Consider the following 23429-nt stretch of genomic DNA (forward strand, 5'->3'; position numbering starts at 1 on the left):
AAATTATAATCTATAGGAGTAGTATATTGAAATAAAATTGCGATTTAATAAATCAAACATTTATTTTGTATCGGTACCATCAATATCAGAAGATAAACAGTGAATTAAAATTAAATTGCAATAAAACAATATTAGTTCAATAATATTAGAAATTCTCTTTGAGTGATTAATTAATTGTGCATTTTTATTTTATTTATGGACGAATTACTTATTTTAAGTTAGTGGTATGCTAGACATACATAGGTATAAAGCTTCAGGAGTAATGAATTATAGAAAAGAAACAGAAAATTACAGTGAAGATAAAAAAACGACTATCAGTGTGTGGTGATTTGATTTTTCATTTATTTGGACTGAATTTATGCAAAGGTAAATATGTTCTTGCCAACATGTAAACATTAATTTTTATATTTACAGACGGACAATATAAACGTTATAATAAATATTATCTGCATTCTCAAACTAATATCACTAAATACTTTTAGGCACAAACATTTTAAGTACACCCTAATAATACTATATTGTACCGCATTCAATATATCTATGAGAATAAACTATTTACAATGGCACCCATACTCACAACGTTAGCTTTAGAGTCAGACAATCACATTTTATCAATACTTTTCGAAGTTTACAGCGCAAAAGTAACGTTTAATGGTATCAATGGGACGTGATAAAATAAATCAATTAAGAAAGAAAAATAAAATGAAATTCTATTAATGATTAAAATAATTTGATCAAACACAAAACTCACATTACTCTTGCACCATTCCCTTTTATAAATGCGTATGGAATGTCGTTGTAACATTCAGTCTTATATAGTTGTGGCTTCAATGAACAACGATTGGTCCTTACTACAAAAGTGCTAGAAACATGTCCATTTACGTAAAGTTATATCTCGCGGACAGTTCCATCATAATTCCGAACATCTAAACTTTACGCTTAGGCGAATAAAAACATGCCGAAAATATACTTAAAAATTTCTCACTATTAAAATACCACATTATGAGTATTATGGAATCAACAAGTCCAGCTTATTATGATTATTATGTCGTTACCCGTCTTATTTGTGCATTGGTCAAAGGAAATTTAACTAAGGGTGGGTTGCACCATTTAACTATAACGATAACTATAAATAGACGGTTTGAGCACTGGGCGTTAATTCGAAGGCTTGGTCATCGTTATACTTTAATGGTGCAACTCATCCAAATTGTTTAGACAAATGAATATTATAAAATCTACATTGATATAACTCAGCCCTGACCGGCCGGGTCTTCGTTTTCTCTGTTAGAGTCCTTGCCCCTTTTCTTGCAAATGTTCACGAGTTTCGCGTTAATTTTCTTGAGTTTTTGGTTTTCTTTCATCACGTCTGTTAGTTGTTGGTTCTGAAATTATCATGAAATAGTTTTATAGATTTTTTACAGCATTAATTGATATTGACTGTGAGTGTAAAATTCATGTTACAAAATTATACTGAAGCATATACCGGTTTTTAAGATATAATCTATGTAATTAAAGACACATACCTGTACAATAGCGCTGCCGGTAGCGACGTACATGGGATGCGACATGCTAACCAGCTGTTGTTCTAGCAGCGCCTTCTGTTGGGATAATTTCTCTACCATCTGTAAACAACATATAACTTTCTTAGGAATGGCTAGAAAACTATTGTAAATAATTGTTTTTTTGTGTCTTGCCGTCTCTTCTCAACGAGACCAACTCTTTGGAACCGTGCAACTAGTTTGATGTTTCGAAAGATCTTTCGTGTATAGATAGTTCAACTCAGATGTGCGCGCGGCCCTATGTGTGCGTCGGCTTGTAAATATACAATTTTCGTTCGTGTGACAGTGACGTCGTCCGAGCATGACGTGTTCTTATCGCTTTTTGTTATGGGTAGTCGTTTACGAAAATACTAGTTATTCACGGAGAAATTATTAAGGAGTCAGGTAAAGCGTTTCAAACGTCTTTTCAAATTGACATTGACATTATCTAAGAAATAAATAAGGTGAAATATCTAAAAGATGAATTAAATACTTCTTACATATTTTCTAGCTCGGGGTACGCGCACAATAAATAAAAGTGTGGACTAAGAATATAAAAAGAGGTATAATCTAGTATAATAATGTAAACAAAATGTGTGGGGAATTTAAAAAAATTATATTGTTTTGCATAATGTCGACCAAAATAAGACGAAACTGAAACTCATAAATGAACCTTTAAGTCAAATTGATGAAGGGATGTGGGGTAATACTTGTCGACATATATAAAAGAAAAAAGAAGATTACTATAGACATTTTGACATGGAGTCAGAATTTATAGTTCACCTTGGAGAGTAGCGAATCCGAAAATTCATCATTTGATTTTTCAAGTAGCGATTCATAATCATTATAAATAAATAAACATTAAATTACGTAATAACTGTTTTTCTTTAAACAGCCGTATACAACCCCTAAATAACTGTATTGTACCCGACTGTACCTCTTGTCACGCACACAAAGTCACTGTATATGTACAAGGGTTACCCACACATAGGGCCGCACGCACGACTGAGTTGAACTTACTATACCGGGATGTGTACGGGGACCGATGTGTACGGGAAATAGATGTAACCGCGGGGAAAGAGCTAGTGTTGAATGTTGATAGTACTTACCAATTTCATTCGTCTGACTTCTTTGACTTGCATGTCTTCGGTCAAGGGACGCGCATCGCGTTCCACTTGGTTGCTGAGGAAATCTGTAAGTATTGGAAAGCGGATTATTAATCATAGTAGCAAAGTATTAAGAACAAGGGAAAAAATAGTTACTACATATATTGATTTATCTTGATAAGTAGTAATCAATTTACCAATCCTAGTAATATGAACGCGAAAGTTGATATGTATGTTTGTTCTTCTTTGACACAAAAACGAATTGGATGGATTTTGGTGAAACTAAGCATTTTTTACCATTTGTGACGAGTAACTCCCTTAGAATGCGGAAGAAACCGTGGGCGGAAGCTAGTTAATAAATATTGAAGAATCGAATACAATGTAAATGTAAAGTTACTTTTAGTCAATAAACACATTTTTTATAGAATTTCCTCTACGTAAAGTTTGAAGTTAGAATATCTTACCATCGCAAGTTTCAGTAGAAGCGTCCTGTACTTCGACGGTTGAGGATCGGTTCTGATCGTGCAAACTCTGTCGCTTCTTACGTGTTGAATGCGCCATCGCGTTTGTACCTTGGTACTCGTGCAGTTTCATCTGTACAAGAAAATAACTTTGTTAAACTTCAAAATTTTACCGACAGTCGTGTATTTAATAGGACAGTTTAATGTATGTTTTTTATATGCAGCTGGACTTTTCACCTACCTTTTGTCGAAGTTTGCTTCGGTAGGTAATCAATCGTTTTAACAACGTAATTTTTACGAGTCATATTGTGTTACAAACGATTAATTCATTTATATAGATTATTATCGAATCGAAATTTTCTGCTATAGGATGCCATTTATAAAATAGTTCTAAAAGAAAACAAAATAATGTCAATGTCTGGCTTATTGTCCGAACAAGAAAAACTTGACCTATAATCGAAGTTTCTAGAATTATTGTTCTAGACAGGATTAGTAATTACAAAAGATAAAGTTACTGTAGTGTAGTTACGCATCATAAAATAAGCATCATTAATAATTTACCTCCAAAGCGTTCTTAGCCTCCTTAAGCCTGTGACACTGTTCCTCCTTCTCCCGCAGGTACTGCGCACACGTGTCGCACTCCTCGTCCAGCTCTTTGTACTTCTGTCGGAGCTGCGCCAGCTCGTGCTTACACGCCTGCAGCTCGTGACGAGTTGACTCTAATTCTCTGAGAGATAAAGTACAAAATTCATTGACTACACTAATGATGAGATTAGCATCGTTGGATGGAACTTGAATAGACAATTTGAGAAGAGAAACCTGTCAAACTGTTAGATTATTTTTTAGAAAAAGATTGCTAAGTTACAAAAGAGCAAAAATAAAAACATTACAATAGTTTGTAATCTTTTTCAGGTCAGAGCATAGAGTAAATTTTGTAAGATCACACACGACACAATAAACATCAGTTCTCGTGAAACAATTGTTTACTATGAATGTTCAGATTCCTTTTTCAAAGTAAACAGTTATTATAAGAACACTGATATATAAGGTCTAAAAAACATGGCTAAGATTTTTTTAACTAGTCTATATTTTAAATAAGCCTAAAATATTGGGATCCATATTTTTTAATAACTAAATATTTAATACTATATTAATTACTTGTAAGTCTTACCTGCTACTAGTATTTTTCTCCAAAGCCTTTTGCATTTTAGCGAGCGTATTCTTCAGATCTTGTTTCTTGAATCGCAGCTCTTCAATAGTTTTCGTCAACCTTTTGTTTTTCTCCACCTCGGCGTCAAACGACATGCGATCTACGACTACCGAGTGCAGGTTCGTCCAATCTGGTTAAATTATCATGATTTTAATTAAATAAATGATCGAAAAACAAATATTCTGAAGTATTATATTTTTTAGACCTAGCTCTTTCATTAGATTAAACATTACATACATATTAATAAATAGTAATAACATTATAATGCCCCAACCACAGCCAATACACATGACGCTCATCACACAAGTGTTGACCGTACCGGGAATCGAACCCGGGACCATCAGTTTGGCAGTCGATGCGACTATTGGGCCAACGAGGTCGTCAAAATGAAGAGTACCTATATTTTTGTGAACTCTCTGCTTATCATGCAGACTTCTTTTTAATAAATAACATTTTACCTTCGTCAGTGTTAACTCCAACGTGAGAGACGGTTGGTTTGGCAGTAGTCTGTTGGCTCTGATTCATGGACTGGGCTGGATTGCATGACTGTAACTTCTCTTTGAGTTCTGACACTGTTGCCTGTAAAATATATTTAATATTTTATGTTATATTCTGCCGTATGCTGGAACGTCACTCATCTTAAATAGTGGTCAAACATCATTCTTATGTTCTTATGAACTTGACGTTAGTTACGTTCGAATATTTAACTTTACGTTTATTTGTAGTTACAATAACAATTTTTAAATCAAGACTCATTATTTTAAGCGATAGTTTACTTGTTTAACCTTTTCACCGCCACGCCATATCGGTATTCCTATGCCCTGTACGCCAAGCCCGAAAAATCTTAATTAAATATCTACTAAAAAATACATAAAAGTAATGATTGAATAGGTTTATTTTGTATTTTTCTGCGACCTGTTTTTTGTCGAGTATAGCCGTCGTTGGCGCACAGGGCACGCTTGCTCATGTCGGCTATAGCCGACATTGGCGTTCAAAAGGTTAATGTACTTGTAGTAAAAGTCTTACAAGATTGTATACCTTACTCAACAAATGGGCTATGCTATATATTTTTTCAAAACAATAATCGGTATAAAATTGTAGTGTACTAACTTGCAAAGCGGTTTTCTCCTTCTTCAACCGTGCACACTGTAAGTCCCTCTCGCGCAGGTATTCGGCGCAAGTTTCACATTCATCGTCCAATTCTCTGTATTTTTCCTTAAGCTCTTCTAACTCTTGCTGACAGGCTGATAGACGGTCTTTCAGTTGTGTCATTTCACTGCTATAAAATAAATTGTGTAAGTATTTATATTATGATTTATTAGAATTATGAATGTGTATGAAGTAAGGTATTTTACTCAAGAATTGTCTGAAGTCAGGCTTTAGCAATTATGTAGCCATAAAAGAGTATGTTGCATACTTATATTAACTTTTAATTGCTTACTTAAATTACATGACTAAACCTCGAAGACTGACTTTGTAAAAGCCCATCTTCACACAATCTAGTTATTTAGAATTGAACTAACGAAGGAAAGAGTTTATTACTAACCTGACGTAATCACCGGACATATCTGAAGGTTTCGAATGGTTGATTTCATCAATTATCCTGTGCGATGCGTCCATACCTATAATAAATAATAATACAGTTAGGAAAGGAAAAAAAGCCGCGTGAATAGGTCTCGGCTACTGTTAATTTTGGTTTTAAAAAGTTGCAGTGGTTGGAAAAGACAAAAAAATATATAACACATAGAGTGTTATGTATTGTTTAAAAAAGCATGTTCACTTTAAAATATGCTAAGCTGTGACGATACTGGTACAAAAAAAATTGCTGTTATATTATTATCAGCTTTATAGTTATTTATTCATATGTTAACTTTTTCTCTTGGAACTATTTTGTCAATATTTTTTTTCTTTCTTTAAAAATAAGCTTTCTTACCATGAGGCGACGGCGTATGACGCAGCACACTTCTATGCAGGTCGTGTATACTCTGCCTGCGACGACGCGTCGCTACCACACTGCTCGGCCGAGATGGATGCTCTTCCTCCTTATAACAAGATAGGATACAGGATTTTATAGTAAGCAACTTTGGTTTATCTATACTAATATTAAAAAGAAATCTTTTATTTTTTTGTAATGGTAAACGCAATACCTACTGGACCGATTTTAAAAATTCTTTCTCCATTATAAGTTGCAGTAGTTTCCACTTGACGCGGGTGAAACTGCGGGAAAACGGCTAGTGTTTACATATTTTGAGTCTCGAGTAATTACTAGTAACCAACTTTGGAGGTGTAAAGTTATTTGACGTTTATGTCTTATTCAGTCTTATGACTAGTTATGAGATATTATGTAGTTCTTAATTTGATATTTATAAACTTCTATAAGATTAGACATCTGCGGAATATGAACACAATGACGTTAAAATAATTTCATTAAGAGTAATTAATTACCTGATCGGTTCGTGAAAGAGATAGGCTATCCCGTCTGAAACAAAAATAAAAATAAATTCAATTCGGTTTCTCTTAACTGTATAACTGCTAAACTAAAAGTTGACTTCTGAATTGCACTTAGCGATTTACGAAAAAAAAAAAAAACTAAACAATATATAAAAATTAATGCCACTTTTCGTTGTAATTAAGTCAAGAACGGGTTCACCTATCCAACCCAATGTTTCGACTTTGTTCGAATTATTCAGTAGATGGTTTAAGTGAAGTTTGCACCATCATTTCAACAGTTCTTCATTTATCAAATTTTTGTAACAAAATGGTGGACTTTATACGTAGCGAAGCACGTACCGTACCACTAGGCTGTTATAATAGTACCTAAGCAGAATTAGTTAAACTACTATTTATTTACCCTTTACTGAGTCTCATGATAGGGCTGCTTCTATTAGAATTGTCATCGTCAACATCCATAAACAAGTCATCAGGTTTTGCGCGAGACTCAAATATGGCCTCCGCGTTACTGTGATCTGAAAAAACAAACAACGTCATTAATTACATCATAGAAAATTACTTTATTTTTAGATAATATAATAGTAACAGTTTTAGAGATTTTCTCAATTTTATCCTTAAAGGACAATGGGCGATTCCGGTCCAAATGTCCACCACGAACGAGACCTATATGGCTAGATAGCCCGTTAAAAATAGAACATTTTTTGTTATGAAAGTAAAAAAAAATATAATGCCACAAAAAAGTTATAGCAAAATCAAATAAAACATTTAATAGACTTTTTCAATTTCATTTTTTCAATTACTTTTCGTGATGTTCGATTTTCGTACTTTCTGTAACTTCTGACAAAATAGAATTGTTCATTATTAGAGAGAAGACACCACCAGTTACATCGAACTTTCTTAGATCCAGGCACCGCTGAGTATATTCAAGCACTTCTGGCGCCTCAATTTGTTAGTGATTCGTACATCCATCGGGCAAAAAAATATGGGCTGTTTATATTCAAATGTGTCTTACTCATCTTAGTTTTAGATAAAATGCGGAAGTGGAAGTGGAATAAAATAAAAAATAATAACATAACATACAAAAACTACCGAAAATTAAGAATACATTTTTGGCTATAATTTTTTTTTGGCATTGTTTTTTTTTTACTTTCTTAGTAAAAGTTACTCTAAATTAAGTGGACTATTTAATTATATAGGTCTCGTTCGTGGTGGACATTTGGACCAAACTTCATACATTCTTGCCCAATCTCCTTTTTTTACATAGATACACTGCTGATTGAAAAAGGGTTGGCAATGAAAAGCATGGTCTCGACATATAAACTCAAAAATTTTTTTTTACTCATTAACGTATTTGCAGATGTTTGTACTAAAGTTCAGTTACAGCTTAACAGTCTTTTTCAGGCGTTGCAAATTTGAGGGCTTCAAACGTGTGATTGCTATTTGATTAAATGTCTATTTTAACCAGTTGGCTAGAACAGTTTATTTACCTCCCAACTCATGATGATCTTCACCAAACAATCGCTTGGAGTCGTGTAAGCTCTGCCGTCTTCGTCGCGACGAATCTGCGATTGCATCAATGGATGGCCGGGATTTCGCCTCCAATTGCGTTTCCAGTTCAATCACCCGAGCCTAAATAATAAAGTTTAAATTATACTTAACAGAATAGAATATTCTTTATTATTCTTAAATTCACTATATCTCCACCTGCCTCTATTAATGCATTTGTCAGCATGATATGAGTGCTTTTCTAGACCTACGGAAGCAGATGAATACGTTGATGCATTCGTTTGAAATATCATTGCAAGTAGTAAAATTGACCAGCAGTTTTACCAAGGCTACACTAACAGGATTGAGGTACATTCGATAGGCAGGCTCTTTATGTAAAACACGGACACAGAGCAGTGTATAAGATGCCAAACCCATCAATTTTCGGAAAAGCAAGTTAGTTAATATACATACAATTAGGCTATCAACATACCTCTAAAGTCTCTTTACTCTTCCTCAAGGCGTCAATTTCATTTGTGCCATTGTGTACTGAATCGCATTGTTTCTGTAAGGCAGCACATTTTTGTTTGAGCTCATCTACTAGCTTGCTCTTCTCACTTATAGTGCTGTCGTCCTCATTCTTTTGTTTTTCTAGCCTGTAATATTTAAAAAAAAATTATGATCATAGTTGTAATAATCAGTGACAAAACAGCTATGATGCCCTTGAATATTTTGTCAACTGATGGATGGTATGTATTGTTTAATTCTGAAATTCATCTCACGTACTCCTTGTGTAGTGTTATCCTTACCTATATTGTAACATTTTATTTCAAACCAATTGTTCATTAATTTATTTTGATGAATTAAATCACCTTTTGATTACAAAAGGGAGCTAAGTGTTTTTTAGGATTTCGTTATCATAGCAACAAGTTTTTAATCATTGTAGGGTGCCATGGCTACAATCATGTTTACATTCAAATCTGGATCTTGTACTGAAATCGGGTAGGCAGGGGTGTTGTCATTATTGTTTACTTAGTTCTATTAGTTGGTGTATTCAGTTACGTATTGGAAAATAATGTACAAAAAAAGTACAATATTTGGGAATACACGTCAGAAACATCCAAGAAAGCTGTAAGTATACTAAGAATATAGGAAACTCACCTCATTATCATTCTCGATTGAATCTCAGCTGTTTTTTCATGAGTTTTCATGTTAGTCTCCAATCTAAAGCACTCCCTTGACTTTTCTTCCAACTGTCCCTTCAAGTCCATATTCTGCTTCAACAAATTCTTTACTTCCAAATTCAAATTATCTATTATCATAGTATTTTCTCTCACTGATTCCCTCAGTACTAATATATCTGACGTCATCCGGTCCATTTCCATGTTATTTTGTTTGAGCGTCTCACCACACTTCACAAGTTCGGAAGAATAAGAATCTTTTTCTTTCACTATGATATCATTCATTGATTTCAAGTGAGAAATATCATTTTGTAAGTTTTTAACAGTTTCTATTAATTCAACTTGAGTACTTATTTTCATTTCAAGTTTTTCGATAGTATTTTCTTTATCTACAACGACATTCCGTAACTGTTGGATTTCTTCTTCCAATTTTTTTATTAATTCGACATTAGTTTTATTTTCTTCAACTTGACTTTCGTATATCTGATTCTGGGCTTGTAGTTTGTTCTGTTTTTCAACTAAGTCTATTGTTACTCCGTTATTGATTTCTTGTAAGCTTCTTCCACGTGATTGAAGTGCTTCAATTTCTTTTTGTTTTTCTTCTATGATTTGTTTCGAAGTCTTCACCTCTAGAGCAAGATTTTCTTTTTCCTTCTCATTATTAAGAGTTTTACCGTCTTTGTGTTTGTTAATCAGGTGGTCAAAGAGAAGGCTAACATTCACATTTGCTGGCAATGTCATATCGACGTTTTCGCTATTTACTATATTAAGTTCCATAAGTTTGTTATAACCATTAGTAAGTGCCTCTGTTAGCTCTTTGTCTCTTTTTATTATATCTAATGTTACAGCGTTGCTTATTTGATGGATCCTTTCTTTTTGGGCTTTTAGTAAATTGTATTCGCTTTCTTTGGCAGCCAACTGCTCTTTCATTTGTGCCAAGTTTTCATTGACCGTCTTCAATTCCAGAGTAACATTTTCCATATGTTCTTGTAATTTGGTATAACGTTCCTTGATTTCCGTTAAATCTGTTTGATGCTTGTTTACAATGTTATTGATTAGAGCATCGATGATTTGCATGCTCGAAAATCCTAAATCTTTGTCTAGCACTTTAAAGAAATTATCTTTGTACATGTTTACTAGTTTATTGATGTCAATGTCAGATGCGTTAGTAACTTCTTGATTAAGAGTATGAATATTCTGTTTTATTAGCGACAGTGTGTTTGCTACTGTGTTGTAATCTTGATCTTTTTGTTGCAATGCCGTGGCTACTTGAGAATGCTTTTCTATTAGGGAACAGATTTGGATTTCTAACTGGCTTTTAGACTCATCGAAGTCTTTCAATTTATTGGTTAGATTCTGTACTTCATTGCCGTGTTGAGTGATTAGGTGTTCGTAAAACGTTTTCATGAGATCGATAATTTTGATATCACGGCCGACATTATCTTTGTTGCCTGTCTTTTCAACGTAGTAATTAAGACAGTCAGTTTTTTCCATTACATAAATATCTGAGGTGCGTTCCTCCGGAATGTCGGGCATAGTACATTTGATAGATTGAGGGCTACTAATGCCATAATCTTTAGTGAATGGGTAGATGTTCGACTCACTCAAACTATCATCTAAATCCATCGCGAGATTGCTGCGGTCTAAATGGTTTTTAATACTGGCTACATCTTCGGTTATCTCCTTACATTCTTCTCTGCCCGCGTGCAATTCACTTTGTAAAGTAACAATTTTGTTAAACCTAGATGAGGTATCCGAATCGCTTAGACTCCTGTTTAATTTTGAATGCGATTTCATTAGCTTCATTTCCATTGCCTTTATACGCTCATCTTTGGTTATACATTCAGAACAAATAGTAGCAATATTGCTTAGGCTTTCATTAGATACCTTGGCAGATTGCTCTAACTTGCTACATTTCTCTAACAATTCAGTATTAATTTTTCTCATATTGTCTAACTCTCTATTCAAGTCATCTGCTTCGGAAACATTTTCAAAAACTTGTGTTGACAATGTATCGTTTTCATCTTGTAAACTTTTCAATTGCTCCGTTTTAATACTCAATATTTTATTAAGTTTGGCAATTTCTTGGATTTTAGTATTGCAATCTTTTTCTAAACTATTTAACTTCTTTATTAGAATATCAGTTGAGGGTGTTTCTAGGGCCAGATGGTTATACTTTTCTTCGATTTCAGATTTTTGTGCTTTTATTTCTGCCAGTTCCTGAGTTACTGTTTTTAAATCATCAAATAGTTTTGCATGTGCTTGTTGTAACTCTGCTTGCCTTTTACAATTAGCACACTCATAAATTACACTAATCTTGTCATCCACAGAATTAGTAACGGGTTCATTCGACTTGACAGGACTCACTGCTGCATCTGTCATACATTCTTTACTCTCACCGTATTTATTTACTAATTCACGTAGAGTTGCATTTTCTTCTTTTAACATATTTATCATTTCTGTCATGTCCTGGTTATGATCACATAAAATTGTCATGTCTTGCATAGTTTGGTTATCAGTTTGATTTAAATCATTCGTCTGACAAGCTTCATTGTAGAATTGTGTTAAATCTAAACATGTTTGATCTTGACCAGTCAAGGTGTTATCTGCAGCCGTAGTTATGGTTACATTGGTATCAAGCATCAAAAGGTCTCCATCTAAGGTAGATTCGTTTTTAAAGTTAGGTAGAGCAGTGCTGCTATCTAGCACATCGGGTAGCGAATATCGTTTAAAACTGGCATTTTGTTGTTCAGCAACCGAAGGATCTCCCTTTAACAAAATCATTAGTTCTCGTAATTGTTTTTTAAACTCTGGTAAATCTCGCTGACATACATTGTGGAAGCGGCGATGATGATGTTGTAATACTTTTACTTGGGATTTTAGAGATTTGTTTTCTGCATTAGTGGTGGCAGTTAAGATAGTTAAATTAGTTTTATGACTTACGATTTTCTTTTGCAATTCTTCGGCAGGGCCAAGAAGATGTCGAATTTCAGACTGTAAGGTTTCTTGTTCTCGAATAAGATGTTTGTTTCCTGATTCCATTTGCTCTAAAAGTGCAATGATTCTAGAGTTCTCTTCTTTAGAAGCTTCTAGTTCTGCGGCAAGTAGTTTGCATTTGCATTCGACTATGTAAGTTTTGTGAGTTTCACCTGAATACTCAGTGTTAGAACTAACAGTCGAAGTTTTAGATTCATTTTCTTTGGGTTGTATGGAATCTACTATTTTGTTGCAGCATATCGTTAACAGGCTAGGAGGAGAAGAAATCTCGCTGCATGTGCTTGAGCTCTCTTTTAATTCACCAGCTTTTTTATTGTTATTGTCATAAGAATCTTTATGTTCATAAGTTACTACTGTTTGCGGTTGTACTTTATTTTCTGTGATGCGAGCTTTAAGTTTTTCGTTTTCCAATTTAAGTTCTGCCATCTGCTCTGTCATTATAGTGTCAAGACTTTTAAACTGTTCTTTCCATTCTAGAACTTTGCGTTCCATGGTTGTTAAATCATCAGATTTTTGCTCAAGTTCTAATTGTAGACTTTGTAGTATATTTTGACTCATAGTCAATTCTTTATTTAGTTGTTTATTGTCTTCTTGAATCTTTTTCATTGCAAAAGACAATTCACTATGTTTGTTTTCTACTTGAGATAACTGTTCTATGAGACTGAGATTCTGTTGTGTCAGAGCTGCTATTTCCTTCTGGGCTTCTAATAATATTTCGTCTACATTGGCACTTTCATCATTGACGTTTTTCATGTTCATTAATGAGATGTGATTTCCTATACTGTCTAATGTAAGAAGAATACGCTCGTGGACCTTACTACAGTCACCATGTCCTTCATCCAAAATATCATTTTGTATATTGAAATTGATCGTGAATTGTGTAATTTTCTTACAAATACTATTTAACAGCTCGTCTCGCTCCTGTTGAGAGTTAATAATTCGTTCCTCAATAATATTGATTTCGGAGATCTTATCATTTAACAAACTATCCTTTTCTTGAAGCTTCGACATTAGATTTTCTATATCTTTTTGCAAGCTTATTACAATCTGGTCTAAATTCTGTTTTTCTGTCCGTAAACCATCCATTATCTTATTGCATGTCTCGACGTTTTCTGTAACTTGAGTTAAATTAGCTACCAAATTCTCGTTTTGTGTTATTTGAGTACGTAGCTCATGGCGGCTCATTTCGAGCTCATTGTTTAACTCACTTATTCTGTTACTTAATGATAAGTTTTCCTGACTGACATTAGATTCAGAGATGCTATGTATGTCAAGTTGTTCTTGCAGTACCAAAATCTCAGATTTATGTGACGAAATCACTTCTTCTAACTTGATTTTTAAGTCATAGTTATTTTTCAAAGCTTCCTCTTTTTGTTTGGCAACATCATTGGCAACCTTTTCCAAAGTATTCATGCTGTTACTTAGTACACTAAAAACGTTTACAAAGTTGTCAATAATTTCTGGTACTTCTTGCATGTTCCCGGTCAAGGTACCAAGGATAAGTTGTGATTTCAGTACGGCCGCTTTGGCGTTAAGCAAATATTCCTTGGATTCTTTATCTTCTTTCTCAAGAGAAGATATAAGATCACGTTTTTCGCTTATTTCTTCTTCTAACTGGTTATTCTTGGCAGTCATTTCCTCGATTTGTTTAACAAATTGTTTGTTGAATTCAAGTAATTCTTTTTCCGTGACATTTTTTTCTGCTATTGTTTTAGTTAGTTCAAGATTTTCTTCTTTGAGTCGTTCATTAGAAATGGAGTTCTCTAGATTCATTTTTTCGAGTTCACTAATTTTGTTTTCACAATTCACCAGTTTCTCAGAGAGTTCGTTTTCGGCTACTTTGAGAACATTCTTTTCAAGCACAAGTTTGTGTATACTAGTTACATTTTCATTAATTTGTTTTGTTAGGCTTTCAACCTTTTCATGTGATGCATCAATTTCCTTTGATTTTAATTCAAGCTCTTTCGTTAAAGCTAAATTATCTAATGAGGCTTTGTCATTCACTTGCACTGCAGATTTTAGTCTTTCAACTTCTTTATTACGCGATTCGAGGGCAGTTTTAAGAGACCGAATTATATTTTTCATGTTCTCATTGTTAGCAATGAACTTTTCTTCGTTGGCTATCATATTATCAAGAGCACTGTCATTGATGTCAATGGATGATGAACTATCTTTTTGGGTTAATTTTATTTGCAGTTCCCGTATAAGAGTATTATACGAATCTATGTCAGCTTTTGCGGTTTCCAAATTTATTTTTTGTTCTTTTATTGTAGAATTTAGAGTATCCAGTGTAGATTTGAGTAGAGTATTTTCATTTTCTATGTAAACGAGTTTATCTTTAACCGCGCTAACTTCTTCCTGGAGACTTTTATTCAGGTCCTCTAACATGGAGATCTTTTGTTTTTGGGAAAATATGGTAGCCTCTAAATTTATGATTGTTTGATTTCTCATATCGAGTTGAGATTGAGTTTCGGCGACTAATTCATTAATATGATCGGTTCCATCATCATTCCCATTGACAACACTATCACTGTCACTATTGACAAGAGAAATGTCTTTCGAGATATCCATGAAATGAACCTCTTTGTCTAACGTTCGGGACAGCATTTTACCTATAAAATAATACAGTTTTTGTAACACAAGAAAGATTTTGGAAGAGAGACATAAAGGACTGATTCTTTCCAAGCGGTCAAATTACCACATATACGAGCGTGTTGAACTTTTTATCATCAGTAAAGAGTGCCTAAATCACTGACAAATATTTTATTACAATAGTTTGAGGAATTCGACTGCGCAATGAATACAAAAATACTTTTTTAAGTTTCAACAACCAAAACTATATCTATGTACTTACCAATATCTTCGGGCTTCTTATTTTTGGCAGTGAGTTCTTCTAACAAAGACAGCAATTCTTCTTCACGAAGTTTGGCTTTATTCCGAAGGGTTTCGTAACTCACTTCCGCGTCAGTCAATTTAGTGTTAAAGTTGTCACACTGAGCTAGCAGCTCGATCTTTATGAACAAATATAAATATTTTTCAGTGTCCATCTTTATATGTGAGGAAGGTTTTGAGCCTGAACGTGGACGGATATGGGGGACGAGGACGACCAAAGAAATGATAGATGGATTGTGTGAAAGTCGATATGGTTAGAAATAATGTTACTTGCGAGATGACGGCAGATACAGAGTATGGAAGGAGAAATATGCTGCGCCGATCTCAAATAAAATTGGGATAAAGGCAGGAGGATGATGATGATGATATGGATCTTTAAATATTTTAAATCTAGCTGTTGCCCGCGTCCCAAACAAAAAAATTGGGCTATATGTTATATTGACAGATATATAATCTAAATTACTCAAATCCTTTTAGTTTTCTGCGTTAAAAAGTAACAAATAGCCATACATCCAATCGTTCAATGTTATAATATTAGTGTACTCAGTATTGACAGTTTTAGCTGTACATTGTTCAATGGTTTATTACTTTGTAAAATTAAACTGGACATATAAACTGGTAAAAACTAATTTATAAAGTACCTTAGCAGCAACTAGAGCCTTCATATCTTCCTCAGACTTCTTAACTTTGCTTCTCAATAAGTCCATTTCTGAATCTTTTTCTTTACTCTCTCTATTCAGTACTTCAATTTCGTCTTGTAGTTTCGCTATCACAGTGGTATTTTGTTCTAATTTTTCTATATATTCAATCTGAAAAAAAAAAGAAACAAAGTCTTGTTAGTGAAAAGATTAAATAATTTACAAATAAGATTCTTTACTATATTATACTAATATAGTAAAGCTAAAGAGTTGGTTTGCTTGTGATGGCGCCAATCTCAAGAAGTCCTGGACCGATTTGAAATATTGTATGAGTGGTAGATAGCCCAGTTAACCACACCAGTCAAACCAAGGAGTATTGGGTTGCCCAGGTGACTGGGTTGAGGGGGTCAGATAGGCAGTCGCTCCTTGTAAAGCACTGGTACTCAGCTACATCCGGTTAGACTGGAAGCCGACCCCAACATAGCTGGGAAAAGGCTGGGAAGACGATGATAGATAGCACATTTATTGAGGAAGGGAGTTTTATGTGGGGAAACGGAGAAGTTTCTAAACAATTAATTAGATTGTAAAAAAGCATGATTGATGATCAAGCTTACCACTTCAGGCGAATACATTTTTTCTCTTTCGGTTAATTCGATTAAGCCTTTTAAATTTCTTTCAGCCTCTTTAGCATTTCGCCTGAGTACGCACGGCGGTGTTTTTGTTGCTCCTGAAAATAATAAAAGCTTTTATATAACGTACCTTATTTTACACGATTTTAAAAATGATTTTTTAATATATATTTCTTGTCTAGTAGCTGTGCTTGTCAGAGGTGACGGTACAATAATCAAACAACAATGTATGAACAATATACTTATGCGCAAAAGTAAAATGTCAACTTCAGAGGCGCACAGTTATTTGGCGCGAATTAAGCCATGTATTCACTGGGAAACAATGTTTCAGATACACAATTTCTGAAACATCACGTAGATGTTTACAGCAACAATGTTTCGGAAACTCTGCCGTCCACATCGTCCACAGAAACAAAATTATATGTTTCTGAAACACGTAGATATTGTTTCTGAAACAGTGTTTGTAAACAATTGTTTCTCAGTGAATACATGGCTTTACACTATATATTAAATATGTTATTTACTTACCATAGCATTTGTGAATGGGTGAGCATGTCGGTGCATCGTCTCGTGTCGAGTCGTCATCGCTATCTGTAAAGTAAAAAAACATGTCATTAGTTGTTGCCTGGGTATGGCCATAACATACACATGTCCTTCAAACATTATTATTTTTTTCAAGTACGCCTATAAAACTTTTCCGAAACGTCAAGCTAGTTGTCTCACGGAGAAGAAATTTGTAATTTTGAACACGTGCTTTTTGCACATGCGTGTGACACTATGAAGTTCACAATGGTATTTCTCATAACAAGTTCTCGACAAACTCTATGGCAATTTGAAAAATCGAGTCGTTTTCTTGCATTGTGTGAAGATACATAAATCAATAAATAAACAGATCCTACTTATTCTTAAATATGTGAAACTTTGTGAGAATGTGTGGATGTATGTTTGTTATTCTTTCACACAAAAACGGCTGGGCCGATTTGTTTGAAATTTGGTATGTAAATAGGTGATACCCTGGATTAATACATAGGCTACTTTTTGTTAACACACCACGCGGGCGATGCTACGGGCGAAAGCTAGTCGATAAATAGGCAGATGAAGTGGAACTGACCAAGTTCGATGACCTCGTTGCTGAAGAAGACGGTCCGTGTGGGCGGCGGCGTCACCATCCGCGCCGGCTCGCCGGCCTCGGCCGACAGCTTGCCTTCCTCTGCCACGGGAGCCAGCTCGCCCAGCTTCGGGACCACCAGGGGGCTGCAATACGATATCACACTTATTCATTTCTGACACTTACGTGAATATTACACATTTCAATAAAAGTACTTTTACGAGTTTTTGCGACAAAATCCATGAATGTAGGTCAGTTTCACTGTTAAAATTTACCCAGTAACTTAGCCTGTATTTTATCCTGGTACAAAAGAATATTAGGTACCCGGGACGTGAGTAACTTCAAAATGGCTAGCTCGAGAAGTAACAGTCACACGTTTAAGTAGTGGTTGGCATCATGATGAGTTTCTCTGTTTTCCAGAATGCACGTGAAAGTGGAGGCTTTAGCAATTGTAACGTGTTATTCAGAAGCCAGGAAATCTAACAATCAGTCACAACAAGGTCAGATAACCAATCACTCCATATAAAACACTGGTTTCCAGACTGGATTTCAGAAAATATTGAACAAAAGCATGTGGGTACTTACTTGTACTTCAAACTGGGTGTACAAAACTTAGGTATACTGACGACCGGCTCTTCCTCAGATATAGAATTAAATGCAGATATAGTTATTCTCCTAGGCTGCTGCAGTTTTCGTCGAGGGCCACTTATAAGGTCCATACTACGTCTCTGAGCAAACCCGTTCAATATTAACTTCTGCAGGTTTTGTATCTTGCTTTGTAACTTGTGATTGTCTTGCTGTAAATAAATAATTAATTAGTAAATGCTCCAACTGGTAGGAGGGTATTCAAATATTAATTTTTTGATGATGTGACCTCGAATGATACGAAGCATGATCGAAAAATTCACTTTTATATAAGTGTGATGTAAAGTTAGGAGACAAACCTCTATATTCTTCTTGCTCTCCAACTGAGTTTTGAGGTCACACATCTGCTTCGTGAGTCGTTGGATCATGGTGTCGTTAGAAGTGGCAACGGCATTCACTTCAGGCTTATTCTTTATAGCTTTGGCTCGGTTCGCGAATCTAAAAACACAGGAAATTTATCTCTAGAGTCTAAACACTGAAGAAATCAAAGAATGTTAGGTTTACATCCAATGTTTTAGTGTCTGAATATTATTTTTCATATCATGATCATACATGGGCGTAGCCAGCTTTGGGCTCAGGGTGGGGCAGATGTCAACCTACCTCCCGGGGGAGGGCGGGGGCCCTCCGATTTTTCGTATCTTGAGGCGTTAATCTCTTAATTTGAGAGGTTTATATTTTCAGGTACAGAAAATAAACAATCACACACAGGACAAAAGCCAAAAGTAAGGGCATGTAGTTTCTGAATACGCGAGCGAAGCGAGCGCGAAATTTTTATCGGACTTAAACCAAATATTGGTTACGTAAATTTAGCCCAAACGTACTTAACTTTTTGTTTGCTGACAAATGTAAAAACAAGGGCATATAGTTTCTGAATAAGCGAGCGAAGCGAGCGTGAAATTTTTATCGGACTTAAACCAAATATTACGTAAAATTTAGCCCAAACGTACTTAAGTTTTTGTTTTTTTGACAAATACAAACATAATATAGTTTCTGAATACGCGAGCGAAGCGAGCGCGAAATTTTAATTATTTTTTAAGACTCAAAACAAAAAAACTACGTTAAATGTCGCCCAAATATACATTTTCATGAATGGGGGGACTAGGTACGACACACCCGATTTACGTCCATACGAAAATCCCCTCGCTCGCATAGATAAGTCGATAAAAAAAAGTTAGATAACGTATAGCAACGTCGCGCAGCTAAGCTTCGCGGACCACTCGGAATGCCTCCAGGGACCCCCAGTGGTCCGCCAACCACCGGTTAAGAACCACTGCCAGTGGTTTTTGACATGAGGGACCACTTTGACTAAAGTTTGTCTTGCCGGGGACCACCTCATCGGTTTACCTAAATTGAGAGTTCTTTGATAAAGAATACAAGTATACTTTATAATTAGCACTCATTTATTTATTACTAGCTTCTGCCAGCGACTTCGTCCGCGTTAGATTCGGACTTTGTGCAAAGTGGGGAAGAAATAATAAACACCAGCTTATCCAATTATCTAAATCTATGCGTAGGTACCTATTGCTTCACCTTAAAATAAATAAAATGTAAACTATTAATAATTCGTAATTTGAACATATATCTACCTAAACATAACCAAAACAACTAATAGGTACTTTCCTGTTTTATAAAATATCAATAAAATAAAAGTTAAAAATAAATTATTTAAAACCTAAAAGTCGCTCTGATAAGCAAGGTTTGTTAATATCAATTATTTTCGGCCAATAAGGTTAACACTGAACGTCTATTCGCATCAATCGCATCAACCGCCAAATATTGTATGAAGCTCGCGCAGCCACCGCGCCGCGAGCCGCGTCGAGCTCGGCGACCGTTGCACAAAAATGATCCTTATGGCATGATTCAGTATTTACGCGCGATGGCTTATTACCTTATTTCGTGTATAACTTTGGTGTTTCTTTACCGATTTATATGATTCTTTTTTTATTGAATAGGTAATAATGTTAACTTTTTTTAATTAGTGTGAGTAAGAGTGTTATAAATGTAATAGTAGACAAATGTAGTCAGAAACCTCCGAACTTCTAAGCTATCGAGAGTTAAACGTGTTATTCTGAGCCAACCATAAAAGATAGACATATACTGTCATAGTATATTTTTTACATAATTTTAAGGAGTACATTTCCGTCATACATGTTTTCTGTGTAGCTTTAACCATTAAGGCTGCACACGCGACAGAAGCATAAAAAATGGAGTAACTTATCCCGTTTTCCCAACATTTACCTTCACTGCTCTGCTCCTATTGATCGTAGCGTGATGAAAAGTATCCTTTAACCTGACCAGGAGTATAACAAATTATTGTACCAAGTTTCGTTGAAATCCGTCAAGTAGTTTTTGTTTCCATAACGAACATACAGACAGACAGACAGACAGACAGACAGACAGACAAAAATTTTACTGATTGCATTTTTGGCATCAGTATCGATCACTAATCACCCTCTGATAGTTTTTTTGGAAATATATTCAATGTACAGAAATGACCTCTCTACAGATTTATTATAAGTATAGATTTAGCAAAAAAACTAAAAGTTACAGATTTTAATTTAATGAGATTTTTGTGACTGCATTTTTTTAGTCTGTTGTGTACTGCTAATTTCTGTAGTCTGGTTCAGTACTACTTAAAGCTAAACGCATGTCGGCAGTTGTAGGTAAGCAAATGCAAAGAAAGATAAACATACACCTACGCAGTTTCCAAAAATGCGCGAGCGAAGCGAGCGCGAAATTTTTAACGGACTTAACGTAAATATGTTGTTGATGTTGTTAGTTAGAGTTAGTAAAAAAAACATTGTTTAATCAGACACCTTATAGGTCAGAGCCAGGGCCCAGGGTGGGGCAAGTGCCCCAGCTTGCCCCAGTGTGGCTACGCCCATGTGATCATATGAGTAATAATAAACTATCTATCTATATATTTCTATAACTAAGTCTATTAATGCGTTCTTCTGCATTTAAAACTAATTATGTTATTTATTATATTAGAGCTATGTTTAAAATATGAAAACTTACTGCAATGTAGAAATAGTTTCCTCAACAGCGGCTGGTGTGATGGCGCAAATGATTGTCGTCTTCGCGTTACCTCCGAGCGAGTTTTGCAGGATACGCGTCAATTTACTGTCGCGATAATTCACATATCTGAAAGGAAATTGTAATGCTTTTAAGACATTTTTCATGTTAAGAGTCCCAGATGCAAAGCGGGCAAATTTCAGTAGCTGCTGATCAAAATTTAAAACATATTTTAGTGTTAGACAGGCTATTTATTTATTAAAGATTGGTAAAGGGCATTTTTAATCCGGCGTGCTTTACAAAGTTACCTCAGAACCCGGACAAAACAGTAGAAAAGTATCCTATACTAATTATAAAGAGGGGAAAAATTGTTTGTAATGAATAAACTCAAAAACTACTGGTCCGATTTTAAAACTTCTCATACTGTTAGAAAACTACACTTTACCCGAGTAAAGTAGACTATATTTTATCCCGGTACGAGACCTAGTTACCTCAGAACTCGGACGAAACTGCAGAAAACATGTAGCACTAGGTAAATACGTACCTATTAGGGTTTTCTGACAGCTGATTGATGACTAAAGCGAGTACAGAGAGGGACTTGTTGATATGGGTGCCCTCGATGAACTGTCGGCCCGTGGCGCCCGTCTGCCCGCTGCGCTCCGAGCCCGCCAGGTCCACGAGGTTCAGCTGCGACACGTTCACGCAGCCCGGCTCTTCTTCCCCTTCTACGTGCTCGCGAGATTCTATTATCTGGAATCAACAAGCATTTTTCAAACAAAGAAACGATGGAATGATTGTGTGAAAGTTGACATGGCTAGAGAGAACGTTACTTGTGAAATGACGGCTGACAGAAGAGTGTGGAAGAAGAAAACATGCTGCGCTGACCCCAAATAAAAATTGGGATAAGGGCAGGAAGAAAATGAACAAGCATTTTATATTAGGATCTTACTGCTTATGGACGTTCCTAATATTCTATTGGATGCTTTGCTTACTAGAGATAGAATTTTGCCACTAACCCCATATGAGTAATGTTCAATTCCTATCAGTAGCAAAGTTTCTAATAAGTGACACAAAAAAAAAAAAAACATTGGGACTGGCATAGCATAGATAAATCAGAAATTACCTTGTTGTAAGTACCCACACCTACACTAATAAGTGAAGTTAGCCTTTTTTATTATGCCATCTTTTCCTAAATAAATGCAACAATCTCGACCTTGGCTAAGGGGTCAAGTGACTAAACACTATCTATCTATACATACTAAATACTATGGTAAATATTGATGACACAGTTAATCTTACATTCTTTGAACAGAAGGTATATCTACCACGGTCCAAAAATTATCACATTATGTGAAATTATTTATAACTTATTGTCTAATTTATAATTCAAAATCGGTCTTATCTATCTAATCTATGCGGAAGCTTTGAAATTCCAACTGCAAATTACTACAGTTCATTAATTCGAATTAACATAAGCATATTTCTTGCCAAATTATTGGCCTGATATCAGGGCTTTCATTTGAACATCTTCAGAAGTATTTAGTGGTTAAAAAGAAGCCAGAAAGTCTGACAACCAGTCTTGCAAAGGGTTGCCCAGATAAGTCGGGTATGCAGTTGCTCTATGTAAAACACTGGTTATGGTACTTCTCTGCACTGGCTTAGACTGGAAGCCAACGCCAACATAGTTGGGAAAAGGCTAGGTAGATAATGAAGTAGTAGTTGTTCTGAGCTGCTATTTAGTTTCGTATACAAAGAGGATATAAATCAATTTTAAAGGTAGAATTCCGTGGGTCGCGGCTTACGCAGCCGCGCGCGGCTTACAGCAGTCGTCGGCCGCGCGCGACAATAGTCAACCTATGAAAATGTATGGCGCCGCTGCCGAGGCTCGCGACAGTCGCGCGCGGCCGACGAATTTCGTAAGCCGCGCGCGGCTGTCGTAGCCGCTATCCACGGAATTCTACCTTAAGTGGTGATGGTTGGTAAACATGTAAAAAGTGTATGCAATTTATATAGGAGACTACAGATGATTCCAAGCTGACATGTGCTAAAAACTTGGTCACTGAAGTATAAAGT

At 35.3% G+C, this 23429-nt stretch overlaps 1 protein-coding gene across 4 annotated transcripts in view; it reads right to left on the minus strand.

Annotated features, from left to right (window-relative positions):
* Positions 1-43: 43 nt before the first annotated feature.
* The window catches only part of LOC110383388 (kinesin-related protein 4), a 29386-nt gene continuing 6000 nt past the window's right edge, over positions 44-23429 (minus strand). For 2 of the 4 annotated variants that reach the window (XM_064036715.1, XM_064036718.1), the window contains 24 exons: positions 21901-22106; positions 21360-21485; positions 18641-18779; positions 18282-18493; positions 17700-17842; positions 17117-17179; positions 16574-16686; positions 15963-16130; positions 15284-15440; positions 9413-15041; positions 8745-8907; positions 8254-8395; positions 7167-7281; positions 6761-6794; positions 6249-6357; positions 5862-5937; positions 5426-5594; positions 4774-4894; positions 4277-4445; positions 3667-3832; positions 3109-3238; positions 2648-2730; positions 1524-1622; positions 44-1382 (listed from right to left, as the gene is read on the minus strand). In XM_064036715.1, the coding sequence (XP_063892785.1) occupies positions 1251-1382; positions 1524-1622; positions 2648-2730; positions 3109-3238; positions 3667-3832; positions 4277-4445; positions 4774-4894; positions 5426-5594; positions 5862-5937; positions 6249-6357; positions 6761-6794; positions 7167-7281; positions 8254-8395; positions 8745-8907; positions 9413-15041; positions 15284-15440; positions 15963-16130; positions 16574-16686; positions 17117-17179; positions 17700-17842; positions 18282-18493; positions 18641-18779; positions 21360-21485; positions 21901-22106 (8664 nt within the window). In that variant the 3' untranslated portion in view covers positions 44-1250. The remainder of the gene's footprint in view (positions 1383-1523; positions 1623-2647; positions 2731-3108; positions 3239-3666; positions 3833-4276; positions 4446-4773; positions 4895-5425; positions 5595-5861; positions 5938-6248; positions 6358-6760; positions 6795-7166; positions 7282-8253; positions 8396-8744; positions 8908-9412; positions 15042-15283; positions 15441-15962; positions 16131-16573; positions 16687-17116; positions 17180-17699; positions 17843-18281; positions 18494-18640; positions 18780-21359; positions 21486-21900; positions 22107-23429) is intronic. The other 2 variants (XM_064036717.1, XM_064036716.1) reach the window with 2 other exon arrangements.

This window comes from Helicoverpa armigera, chromosome 10 (genome assembly GCF_030705265.1).
Source record: "Helicoverpa armigera isolate CAAS_96S chromosome 10, ASM3070526v1, whole genome shotgun sequence".
Taxonomy (NCBI): Eukaryota; Metazoa; Arthropoda; class Insecta; order Lepidoptera; family Noctuidae; genus Helicoverpa; species Helicoverpa armigera.